General features: G+C 40.0%; 1 protein-coding gene across 1 annotated transcript in view; it reads right to left on the reverse strand.

Annotated features, from left to right (window-relative positions):
- GUCY2F (guanylate cyclase 2F, retinal) overlaps positions 1–13,551 on the reverse strand; it is a 203,578-nt gene that overhangs the window by 46,725 nt on the left and 143,302 nt on the right. Inside the window, 4 exon segments of the mRNA XM_036270053.1 lie at positions 1,953–1,961; positions 2,355–2,505; positions 5,230–5,238; positions 6,035–6,181. Coding sequence (XP_036125946.1) covers positions 1,953–1,961; positions 2,355–2,505; positions 5,230–5,238; positions 6,035–6,181 — 316 coding nt within the window.

Below are 13,551 nucleotides of genomic sequence, written 5' to 3' on the forward strand. Positions count from 1 at the left end.
GGTACAGACTGTCAATCCCCAGAAGAGGGGGTGGTAGGGGATAGATAAACCACAGAACTTATATGCAAGTATGCATATACAATGGGCATGCACAAGAAACCTGGGGACAGGGTCAGGGGGGTCAGGGAGGGGGTTATCAGTGGGGGAAAAAAGGAAAAACATCTGTAACAAAAATAAATTAATTAATTAATGTAAAATAAATAAATAAATAAATAAATAAATAAATAAATAAATAAAATGCCAGGGCAGGGGTAGTAAACAAAGGTCATAAAACATCAAAATTCACCACTCACCCTCAATGCCACCTTGGTTCATTCACAGGACTATTACTTTGAATATATTTTTCCCTACCCTTCTATTTCTTTTAAGTCTGAACCAAGGCATTCTGGGCAGGATCCTTCAGTGCTAAAATACTAACACATGAATAGTAGCCACTTCAAAGGCAACAGGATTAGTTCTTGAACCCAGGCCAACTGTGAGTGGTATAAGGGGAAAGAGAGCAGGGAGTGCTATTTTATCCTTCTGGACAATCAACCCACTAAATCATCTTAATTTTCAAATGGTGCTGTATTTCCAGTTCTTGAGCAGTGGAAGCTTCCTTGACCTCTTAAATATGACCCAAGATCTACATGGTAAGATCAAACCTTATTTCTTCCCATGGAGTTCTAGAATAATGGTGTTCCCTATCACCTGCCCATCGTGTTAGTCAGAGTAATGCAGAAATTCAACTGGTCTTGTCCCATTCTATGCCCTGATCCTTTAGAAGTGGCTGTATACTACAGATTTTCAATATGCCTTTCTAGGACCCTTTCCATCTACAGAGAATGGGAGGTTGGCATAGTATTAGAATGATGAGGGGGTAGTCACTTCTTGCTGCTGCATTCAGCATGCATATGGTTATGTTCCCAACAAAAAGATTAGTGGTAGTTTTGCTCGACAGATATCCAGGAATCTGACCCAATGAACCCTCCTATATGGCTGGGCCACACATCTGCCTCTTAGCACTCATTACTCCAAGGCCAACCCTAGAAGTTTTCTTCCTAGCCTGATTCACATCTACAGGTCAACCAAGGTCTTGCTAGTAATCTCAATAGCCAAATCAGATGCTTTGGGTTCCCCCTATTGCCTAATCCAGAGCTTCACACTCCTCTCTCCATTTAAGTTGTATTAGGTTCAGGGAGTTGGGAGGCTACCCTTGTCTTTCAGACAGTCTAAACTTCCACTGAAGCATTCTAATGAGGGCTGCCCCAGCAATGTCTTGTTTGAAGGTCCTATGATGTACACTTTCTATGACTGGCTTCTCTGCTATCTTCTGAAATAACATCTCTAGCATCAACACAAGGGCAAAAGCTTTTTCTCTTGTCTCATGAGACATTTTTAGAAATTTGACCTTAATAGTCTTTTGTCTTTATACACTATTGAACACCTGTTTGAGTGTCCTCAAGAAACCCAGCCAGGCTAATGGAAGCATTGTTAGCTGAGGACATGGATAACTTCTCATGCAAGGCCCCTCAGGCTTTTAATCCAACTCTTTCTTGTTTCCGCCTCATATATCTGTCACTCACAAAGCATCTCAGTGCTCCAGCCAGGCTCAAAAGCCTCTTCAGCAAAGCTGACACGGCACTCACAGAGAGCACCCTGAGTTTCAGTATCCTATAGTTTCAAAAAAGCCCTAAATTGCCTGCTCCAACATAGGAACAGCACCCTAGATCCATTAGTAGTTCTCTCTCTGTTCTTTTCTCATTTCCCCCATTTAGTTCCCTACTCTAAAGAATCAGCCTTCTTAGAAATTCTATGTTAAGCAGAGAGTTGATCACTTTTCAGGCACTCTATTGCCTCAAATTGTTCCCTAGGAACTCAAGGAATCTCCTGATTTTGTACTCTACATTTGTACTTCCATCTTGAACACCCTTTCCAATACCCCATATTGTTCTTGATTCTACAAAAACAACCCAACATTGCTTAAATAGTATACTCATCATAGTTTTCTATGATCTTCAAAGTAACCATGGCTGTTTAAAGATCCTTATCTATTCTGTGATACCCACCTTGTAACATTCTCAATGCTAGTGCCTTGAAAATGCCTGATGGTTCATTGAAAGGTTGGGTAGGACAGATTGTGGATGGTCAGGAACAGAGGTTCAGATACAGAAGAGCACAATGCTGTGCTTTTTGAGGACGTAATGGGATGCTCCAGCATCAAAGGCCTCCAAGTAGCCATATCCATGCTTCTTTCCCCAAAGGAGTGCCTTTTTCTCTTGCCAGAGGTTCCTTCCACAATATGACAAGAACCCAAGGAGTCTGTGTGGGGTAGGCTGGTTTCAGGATGATTGCTGGGCAGTGCTATGATTCACACAGTCCTTACCTGGTCAAATATGTTATCAAAAGTTGGTTGTTGTTCTGCAGCCTCAGGCCAGCACTGCTTCATCAGCTGGAGACATTCTGGAGGGGTGTGCTCAGGAGGAACCACTGGTCTGTACACAGGAGGAGGCTTCTTTAGTCTATCTATGATTTTTGTCTGGAATCAAGAAGAGAACTATCTACAAATCATGGAAAAAGCACCAAGATTTAGCAAAGATATGTGAGTTTTAGCCAAGAAAGTTACTAGTCAGGAGAAATCACAGAAAGCCCACCTCCTTACTTTCTGTTTAGGTGACATGAGTATAAATTATATCTGAGCAAAGGTTACATCAGTCAATTGAGGATAGGGTAAAGAATTAATCAGTTGAGCCCTAGCCAGTTTGGCTCAGAGATTGGAGCATTGGCCAGCGGACCAGAGAGTCCAGGATTCGGTTCCCGCTGGGGGCACATGCCTCAGTTGCAGTTTGTCCCTGTCCCCAGCTGGGGTCCTGTGGGTGGCAGCCAGTCGATGTGTCTTTCTCACGTCGATGTTTTTCTCTCTTTTCTTCCCTCTCTCCCTCCCACTCTGTCTGAAGATAGATGCAAGTGTTCTCGAGTGAGAATAAAAAAAGAAGAAGAAAGAAAAATTAATCAGTTGGATTACTGGTATCATTTAGGCACAGCTTTATTCTGCCTCTGCTAGGTTTTAGATGAGGCCTATGTGATGTCAATTATAAAACTATAACTCCAATGATCTGACTCCCTTCATTCATCCCCAAATCATCTACGTCTTCCAATCCCCACCCTAAACACAATTACCACCCCAACCCCTGAAGGCCCAAGCCCAACTTGGGTCCAAGCTATGGGCCCTGCCTGGCCCCTAGAGAAAAGGAATTAAGAAATCTAGTAGAGAGTTCAGGACCTCATTGGTATCCTCCTTACTATTTGTCCTTGAGCTCCACTTTTGGTGGAATACTTATCAGACTATGGCCTGAGTGAGCACATTGCATGCATTGTTTCACTTGGTTCTCATTACAGAAAGATAAGGTAGGAACTCTTAATTTCTCAAAAGGGAAAACTGAGGCACAGAGAGAGCAAGTAACTTACTCAAAGTCACTTGGATAGTAAGTGAACAGAATTCAGTTTGATCTCAGGTAACCTCAGTCTATTATACTGATCTTCTTACAAATGTTTCAGACCTCAACTGGGAGTTTTAAACTCCCAATTCAGACACAACAGTCATTAGTGACCAGAGGTATATATCAGTCAGACTGTTTTTAAAATGGGAGAAAACTCCCTGGAAGTAGGAGAAAACAGTTATCCTTCAATGCCCCCCAGCAACCTGCACTAGTCTCAATTTGGTCTCTGCTTCCAGCCTAGCCTTCTCCAAACCATTCCTAAAACATAAATTTGACCATGTCACTTGCTTGACTAAAACTCATTCATGACTTCTTATAACCCACAAGATAAAATCCAAGCCCTATCTCTTCTGCTCATTTCTTATCTTTAGTCCCCTGTCCACAACCCCAGTTCTAACATCTGCATCATGAACCAAATCTTGCTTGCCCCACCAGTGTGCCTTTTCCATTGGCTGTAACACTACAACAGTGCTGCTTCAGACCATAATAAATGTCCCCTTACCCCAATGAAAGAATTTCAGCTGTTGCCTCTGACTTCTTAGCTCCTTGTGACATTACACCTTCTGCTCTTATAACCCAGCTTGGCCTACACTAGTAATGGGTTCTCCATCATAGCACCCTGCTCTTGCAGTGCAGTGGGTTTCGTGTGAATCAACCCATTGGGATGCAACTGCCCCATCAACTCTCTAGCAGAGGGAGTCTTTGTTCCTTTCTCAGAATACAATCAAGTTGAATTGGTCACCTCTCTACTTAGGTTAAGCCTGATTCACGCCCTTGAGGAGCCCACATTCCAATTAAAAAATAAACAGTGACCAACAATATAAGTGCTGTAGCAGACAAACATAGTAGGTAAACACAGAGAGGGCACCTGACTCACACTGAAGAGGTCAGAGAAGGCTTCCAAGAGGAGGTGACACAATTTAGATGAGACAAGGTGGGGAGAAGGTGAGGTCATTCCAGTTACTGTGAACAGCCTGTGTGTAGACACAGGTGGGAGAGGCCACAAGATTTTCAGGGCACTGCCAATTATGGGGTTTAGGTGGAGTGCGGGGAGTGATAGGAGACAAGCCTAGAGAGCTGGTTAAGAACCAAATTGTGAAGAGCACTGTATGTCATGTGAGAAACATGTGCTTCATATAACAAGTGAAGAGGAACAGTTGGGGAGCTTTGAGTAGAGAAATGATGTGGGACTCTGGGGCAAAAGATAGCTAAGTACTTTGGGATTTTTGCTTGTTTTGTTTGCATTTTTAAAATCCTTTATTTTGAAATAAATTTAGACTTCCAGAAAAGTTGTAAAAAATAAACATTACAATTGCCTATATACCTTTCACTCAGTTTCCCCTAATGTTATCAACTTATATCACCAAAGTACAAAGGAAATTAATATTGGTACAATATTATTACTAATCTAGAGCCTTTATTTTAATTTAATCAATTTTCTCCTAATATTCTTTTGTCTGTCCCACACTGCAATTCAATATCCCATATTGGATTTAATTGTTTCTCAGTCCCCTCCAATCTGTGACAGTTCCTCATTCTTTCACTGTCTTTTATGATTTTTCTACTTTTGGGTTTTTAAATATTTTTAAATATGTTTTTATTGACTTTAGAGAAAGAGGGGAAGGGAGAGGGAGAGGGAGAGAGAGAGAAACATAGATGAGAGAGAACCCTCGATTGGCTGCCTCCTGGACATGTCCTCTACTGGGGATCGATCCCACAACCTGGGCATGTGCCCTGATCAGAACTAAACCTATGATCTCTTGGTGCAAGGGACAACACTCAACTAACTGAGTCATAGTAACCAGGGCTGACTTTGATACTTTTGATGAGTATCAGACAGTTATTTTGCGGAATGCCTCTCAATTGGGATAGGTCTGATGTTTTCCCTTAGTTATATGGAAGCTATGCATTTTTTACAAGAATACCCCAGAGGTAGTGTTGTGCCCTTCCCAGTGAATTATGTCAATGGGTACATGATATTGATAGGCATTGATCACTTGGTTAAGGTGGTGTCTGCAGGATCTTTCACTAGTAAAGTTAGTACTTTCTCACTTGTAATTAGTATCTAGTAGGTTCGTACTTTTAGAATACGCAAATATCCCACTTCCCCTCAAACTTTTGCCAACTGTTTTTTACCATTTGTTTGGCTGATAGCCAATGGGAGATGAAGATGAAAGCCTGTGGCATATCGCAGGGAATGTATGGGAACTTGCCATCCAGGAGCATTATGAGGGATACTAAAAAACCTGGCAAGGGGTGTCACACAGGAGTTGAGAGGCTGCTAAAATAAAGGACTGATATAAATCCTGTAGTCCCTTGGTTTATGTCACAGTTTGGAAAAGGACCAGCTTCTTGGGTAGGGGAATTTCTTAAAAATGCCTAAAGCTGTTTGTTTCTAAATCCTACCTGCACACATGAGCTGCTTGCATACTGGCAGGCCGTTAGCACAAACACATAGCTCCACTCATTCTTCTGGCAAATCACAACAACCTGTGTTGGTCTGATAATCTGGGTCATTGTGAGTCCCTGGGGCTCTTTTCTCACCTCCTGCTTACCTTCAGCAGGCAGATTTGTCATGCAGAATGGGGTTCCCAGGACTATCACTTCTTGAATGATGATGGCAAAGCTATAGATATCTCCTGCAGAAGAACCTCACCTACAGCCCCTGGGCGCTTTCAGCAACTCAGGGGCAGCCCAGAACTCTGAAAAACAAGCATTGTGTAATGAATGCAGTGAACATTAGTTGACAGGATGTGCAAAGCCCTAAGGGCTCCAAGGGTGCTATTTTATTGACTGTTTTATATTGTTATTAGACAGACCGGCATGCTGGTGCCTGCCCAGGGTCTAAATCTGTGAACCTAAGGAATTATGTACAGAGAAAGCATACTACTCTCCCCACCCCAGGACACTGTAGGCAGACACAACAGATGTGTGGGGAAGGGCAGAGAGGTTCAAAGTAGAAAAACTATCTGGCACTTTCTTTCTTGCTCTCTTGAGCCTGCCAGAAGCACTCAGCAGGCTTCCAGGGAAAGGCAAGTGCACTGCCAGACAGGTTTCCATAGGTTTCTGTTTGCTGAGATCTATATGTGTCTAGTAATTTTATTGTGCTAGAGATCAGGAATTTATAGGTTGGTTTCTCCAGGTCTTCTCTAAAAGGATTAGAGGATACCTAGGCCTCCTCTGTTCCTTGCAAAGCAAAAATGTACAGCAAATACTTCAACTCAGTTCTGCAAATATTTATTGAGGGTCTACTATGCATCAGGTACTGTGCTAGGTACAGGTGAGATGCCAGAGATAAATTAGGCCTTGCATTTGCCCCGCAGAGTTCACAGACCAGTGGGTAAGACAGATATGTGTACCCGTAACTGCAATATAAGAGAGCTAGTAATAAGGTCCAAGATAGAGTGCAGGAAAATGAATCTATTAAAAGCCAAATTTAACTACCTATTGTGTTGCTATGCTCCATTTCAGGCCTCATCGAGCTAAAAATACATTATTTCTGCTTTCAGAGTGTCATGGCAGTCAGAGACTGAGAAAGTTTTGGGGAGGGTCTCATAAGCAATACATAAAGAAATACACATTAACAGGGTATATAGAATAGTCAAAAAGTGGAGGAAGTGTTTTACATTAAACCATATAAAATTGCAGTTACTAAAGGTAAAGTTGGCTAAATATTGACATATTCATAAGGTTCAAATAAATAAAAAACTGAGCTGATCAAGTTAATTAAGAAAGGCTTCCTGTAAAAGTTTAATCTTAAAGGAGCTTGCTAAGAAGGTTGAGGATGCATTTTCCTAGAGCTTTGCAGGGAGAAAGAACAGTACGTGCAAAAGAATAAGAGGTAGAAAGGAGCAAATTACAGATGGTGGTGGTGGTAAGCAGATTAGCTTGGCGGAAGAGAATGGTTCTGTTAAGAAATAATGAGAAATGTGAAATGGGGTTGATAAAGTGGGGGAGAGAGGGTGGCTGGAAGAATGAGAGCAGGTGAGAGGCCCTGAGAGCCAAATGAAGGCATTTGGAGTGAATACAAAAGTCAGTAAGAGGTACAGGAGTTGGAGAAAGATTTGATGAAAACAATGTTCAGGAAGATGAATCTGGCAAATTCCACAAGCTGGATTGATGAACAAGAAAGGCTGGAGTCAGAGAGATCAGCAAAGAAGTTATTACAGGAAGAGCCAGAGTCAAGGTGAAAGGGTCTTTAATGGGGTTGGGGGTGGTAGCAGCAGGCAGGAAACCAGATACATGGGAAGGCTACAATAGAGAAGGAAGTGATAGGGCTGGGGATAGGCTCAGTGTGCTCTGAGAAGGGGAGAAAGTTGTAGTAAACAAGATTGATGACCAGATAGAGGGACTGAAGAAGTATCTGCTGAGGGTGGTGGGAAAATGGTGGTCTAGTTTTCATCTTGTTAAATCCAGAGTATTGTGAAGGGAGTCCAGGGGAAAAGCTCCTATGAAGCAGGAAGGGGGGGTGAAAGGTCTGAGATTATTTTGGTTTGTTACTGAAATCCAGGAAAGAGAAACTCACCCTGCAAATTCTTATTTTAACCCAATCCTGATCAAAATGATGGAACAAGGAATTCTAGCCTTACCTCAATCACATATTTGTCTTTTAGGTGTCCGCAACCTTTGTTCCCCATCTCCCACCCCCATGAAACTCTCTGATACACTGCCTATAGTGATTTTGTCCTTATGTCTCCTTGCCTAAGTGGACTGATATTTACAAATAAAACTGAAAAAACTGAATGATACTTTAGTCAGAGAATACATTTCTGACTATGGGATTTCAGGCATATGGTTTGGGGAGGGAGGGCAGGAGGAATATTTGCAAGCAGGGAAAATGGTATGTGACTGCTTTTTCCTGGCAACCTCTCTCCATGCAAGTGTAAAAACACAAGACAGGAAAAGAGGACAAAACTTTCTGGTAAAAGCTGGGTTATTAAATATAATTATTACCAAATAGTATCTTCAGAGAGCACTTACATGTATGTTGTTAATGGCTAAAATGAGGCTTTATCTGCACTATTACGTATATAATTGAGAGTAGACAATAATGAATACATTTACAGCCCACCCTCATTTCCCCATCCCTACTCCAGAGCTAAATAAGAGCCACTACCTACCATACTTAAAATCTTAGAAAAACTAGAAAAATTACCTTATCATGTTTTGTATCTGCTGGAGGCAGTAATAACTCTGATAAGTCACCTTTTGATAGTCAGTGTGGTACAGTACAAAAGTAAACAGAACTGAAATTAAAAACACCTGTGTTTAAAATCTCAGCTTGGTCACTAATTAGCTCACCTTTCTGGACCTCAGTTTTCCCAACTAACATGGAAGTTGAGCCAGATTATCTCCAAGAGCTTTTCAGTTATAAGATTCTATTAGACCTATTATCTAAGGTAGGGAGCAGCAAGTTATTTCATTTTATTTAATCCACTTGTTGATGCAGCAAATATTAGTCCTGTCAGGTACAGAAAGGTGCTGAAGGACGAAAACCTGTTTCTTGCCTTCACAGAGCTAATAGTTTAAACAGGGGAAGAAGATAGCTAATCAAGCATGTACTACCAACGAAGTGTGATATTACAACAAAGTTCAAAGTCCTAAAGGATTATTAAGAGAAATTAGCTCAGCATAAGGGATCATGGAAAACCTCTTGAATAAGTGGCATTTATGTTGAGCCCTAAAGAAATAGTATAATTTAACCAAAATCAGATGAGTCTATAACAGAGTTGGAAGGGAAGACTGTCCCAAGCAATGGACACAGCATGTGTAAAGGTCTGGAAGTAAGAGAGTACCTGGTGTAAATAAGCAACTGGAAGGAGTTAATAACTGCTGGATCATAGAGATGGAGGGAGGTTTGCAAGGCCCAGATCCTGCAGGGCTCTTAAGCCATGTAAAAGAATTTGAACTTTATCCTAGGAGCCAGGGGAAGCCATTCAATGCATTTGGGCACAGCTGTAGCATGATCAGATTTGCAGTTTATTTATTTATTTTTTCTCTCCAATTTTTATTAATTTATTTTAGTTACAAATGTTTCCTCTTGTTCCCCCAGGATCCCCTACTCCCCAATCAGCCCCACACACACTCCCCACCCCCCTAGCATTGTTGTCTATGACCACTGGTTATGCATACATGCATATAAACTCTTTGGTTCATCTTATCTATTCCCCCTGCCCCCTTACTCTGAGGTTTGTAAGTCTAAACCATACTCCTCTCCATGTCTCTGGGTCTATTTCAATCATCAGCCCACCTTGTTCATTATATTCCACAAATAAGTGAGATCATGTGGTATTTGTCTTTCTCTGAATGGCTTATTTCACTTAGCATAATACTCTTGAGGTCCCTCCAAGTTTTATCAAAGGATAAGAGCTATCCTTTTTACAACTACAGAGTATTCCATTGTATATATGTACCACAGCTTTTTTATCCATTTGTCTACTGATGGACACTTGGGCTGTTTCCAGATCTTAGCTATTGTAAATAGTGCCACTATGAACAAAGGGGTACATATATTCTTTCAAATTGGTGTTTCAGGCTTCTTAGGATATATTCCTAGAAGGGGGATCACTGGGTCAAATGGCAGTTCAATTTTTAATTTTTGAGGAAACACCATATTGATTTCCATAATGACTGCACCAGTCTGCATTCCCACCAGCAGTGTGCTAGAGCCTCCTTTTTCTCAAGACCCTCACCAGCACTTGTTTGATGATTTGTTAATGGCAGCCATTCTAGCAGGTGTGAGGTGATATCTCATAATTGCTTTAATTTGCATCTCTCTGAGGATTAGTGATGTTGAACATTTCTTCATATGTCTCTTGGCTATTTGTATAACCTTTCAGAGGGGTGTTTATTTGGGTCCTCTGCCCATTTTCTAATTGGGTTCTTTGTCTTCCTTTTGATGAGTTGTATGAGCCCTCTATATATTTTGGAAACTAACCCCTTATCTGATGTATCTTTGGCAATTATGATCTCCCATACAGTGGGTTCCCATCCATTTTGATGGTTGTTTCTTTTGCTGTGCGGAAGCTTTTGAGTTTGATGTAGTCCCATGTGCTCATTTTTTCCTTTGTTTCTGTTGCCTTAGGTGATATATCAGTGAAAATTCTATTGCGTATGATGTCTGAAATTTTGTTGCCTACATTTTCTTCTAGAATTTTTATGGATTCATGAGTCACATTTAAGTGTTTTATCCATTTTGAGTTTATTCTTGTGTATGGTGTAAGATGATGGTCTAGTTTCATTATTTTGCATGTAGCTGTCCAATTTTTTCTTATTAAAGAGGCTGTCTTTACTGCATTGTATGTTCTTGCCACCTTTGTCAAATTTTAATTGTGCATAATGTCTTGGGTCCATTTCTGGGTTCTTTGTTCTGTTTTATTGATCTATATGGCTGTTCTTGTGCTTGTACAAGGCTGTTTTGATTATAGTAGCTTTATAGTATAACCTGATATCCGGTATTGTGATCCCTCCTATTTTATCCTTCTTTTTCAAGATTGCTGTGGCTGTTCAGGTCTTCTTTGGTTCCACATGAATTTTTGAAGCATTTGTTCTAGTTCTGTGAAATATGCTGTTGGTATTTTGAAGGGGATAGCATTGAATTTATAGATTGCTTTGGGTAGTATGGAAATGTTAATGATGTTAATTCTTCCAATCCATGAACAAGGAATGTGCTTCCACTTTTTTATATCTTTCTCAATTTCTTTATACAATGTCCTGTTGTCTCCTGCAAACAGGTCCTTTACTTCTTTGGTTAAGTTTATTCCTAGGCATCTTAATGTTTTTCCTGCAATGGTACATGGGATTGATTTTTTAGTTTCTCTTTCTGTGAGTTCATTATTGATATATAAGAGTGCCATTGATTTCTGATGGAGTCATTAGGGTTTTCTGTGTATAATATCATGTCATCTGAGAATAATGACAGTTTCACTTCCCCCTATCCTATTTGGATCCCTTTTATTTTTTTTAATGTCCAATGGCTGTGGCTAAGACTTCCAGTACAATGTTAAATAAGAGTGGTAAAAGTGGGCATCTTTGTCTTGTTGTTGCTGTTAAGGGAAATGCTTTTAGTTTTTGTCCATTGAGCATGATGTTGGCTGTAGGTCTTTCATATATGGCCTCTATGATGTTGAGATATGATCCCTCTATTCCCACATTGCTGAGCGTTTTTGTCAGAAATAAGTGATGGATTTTTTTCGAATGATATTCAGTGTTATCTTTCATTTTGTTTATCTGGTGTATCAAATTCATTGATTTGTGAATATTGTACCAGCCTTTTATCCCTGAGATGAATCCCACTTAATTATTGTGAATAACTTTTTTAATGTATTGCTGGATCTTAATTGCTAGTATTTTATTCAACATTTTGGCATCTGTGTTCATCAGGGATATTGGCCTGTAGTTTTCTTTCTTTGTAGTGTCTTTTTCTGGTTTTGGAATTAGAATTATGCTATCCTCATTAAATAAGATTGAGAGTCTTTCTTCTTCCTGAAGTTTTTGGAATAGTTTGAGGAGAATGGGTGTTAGTTTTTCTTTGAATGTTCAGTAAAACTCCCCACTGAAGCCATCTGGGCCAGGGCATTTGTTTGCTGGGAGAGTCTTGATTACATCTTCAATTTCTTTTGTTCTTATGGGTCTGTTCGAGTTTTCTATCTCTTCCCAGTTCAGTTTTGGGAGACTATGTGTTTCTAGAAATTTGTCCATTTCACTTTGATTGTCCAATTTTGTGCCGTATAATTGTTGATGATATTTGTTAATGATCCTTTGTATTTCTGTGGTGTCAGTTGTTACTTCTCCACTTTCATTTTTAATGTTGTGATTTGGGTTCTCTCTCTTTGTTTCTTGGTGAGTCTACCTAAGTGTCCATCAATCGTGTTTATCTTTTCGAAAAATCAGCTCTTTGTTTCATTGATTCTTTGAATTGTTTTTTTTGTTTTTGTTTTTGTTTTGGTCTCCCCGTCATTTATTTCTGCTCTAATCTTTACTATTTCCTTTCTTCTTACTTGCTCTGGGTTTTCTTTTTGTTTGCTGTTTAGTTCTTTAAGTTATGAGGTTAGATAGTCAATTAGGAATTTTTCTTGTTTCTTGAGGTAGGCCTCTAGTGCTAGGAACTTCCCTCTCAGAACTGCTTTCACTGCATCCCATAGATTTTGTGTTGTTGTGTGTTAATTTTCATTGGTTTTCAGAAGTTTTTAATTTCTTTCTCGATCTCCTTGGAAACCCATTCATTGTTTAATAACATGCTATTTAGCCTTCATATTTTCAAATATCTTGGTATGTTCTTGTTGCAATTGATTTCTAGTTTCATGCCATTGTTATCTGAGAAGATGCTTGATATGATTTTAATCTTCTTGAAACTGTAGAGACTTAGTTTCCTGACATGTGGTCTATCTTTGAGAATGTCTCATTTTCACTTGAGAATAATATGAATTCTGTAGTTTGGGGGTATAATTCTCTGTAGATATCTATTAAATCTATTTGATCCAGTGTTTCATTTAGAGTCGTTGTTTCCTTGTTAAGTTTTCTGTCTAGTGGATCTATCCAGTGATGTCAGCGATGTGTTCAAATCCCCTGCTATGACTGTATTGCTGTCGATTTCTCCTGAGAAGTCTTCCAGAATATTTTTATATATGTTGGTGCTCCTATACTGGGTGCATATATATTTACCAAGGTTATATCTTCCTGTTGGATAGATCCTTTAAATATTATGGGGTGGCCTTTTTTGTCTCTAGTTATGGCCTTCATTTTGAAATCTATTTTATCAGACATGAGTATTGCTACTCCAGCACTCCAGCTTATTTTCCTTTTTGTTTGTTTGAAAGATTTTTTTCCATCCCTCCACTTTCAACCTATGTGAGTCTTCTGTTGTGAGGTGGGTCTCTTGTAAACAACATATATGTGAGTCACACTTTCTTTTTTTTTTTTTTTATCCTCACCCGAGGATATTTTTCCATTTTTTGTACAGATAGAGTGGGAGGGAGAGAGGGGAAAGGAGAGAGAGTGAGAAACATCGACGTGAAGGGACACATCGAGTGGCCGCCACCTGCACGACCAACCAGGGCCGGGGACAAACTGC

This window comes from Molossus molossus, unplaced genomic scaffold (genome assembly GCF_014108415.1).
Source record: "Molossus molossus isolate mMolMol1 unplaced genomic scaffold, mMolMol1.p scaffold_m16_p_2, whole genome shotgun sequence".
Classification (NCBI taxonomy): domain Eukaryota; kingdom Metazoa; phylum Chordata; class Mammalia; order Chiroptera; family Molossidae; genus Molossus; species Molossus molossus.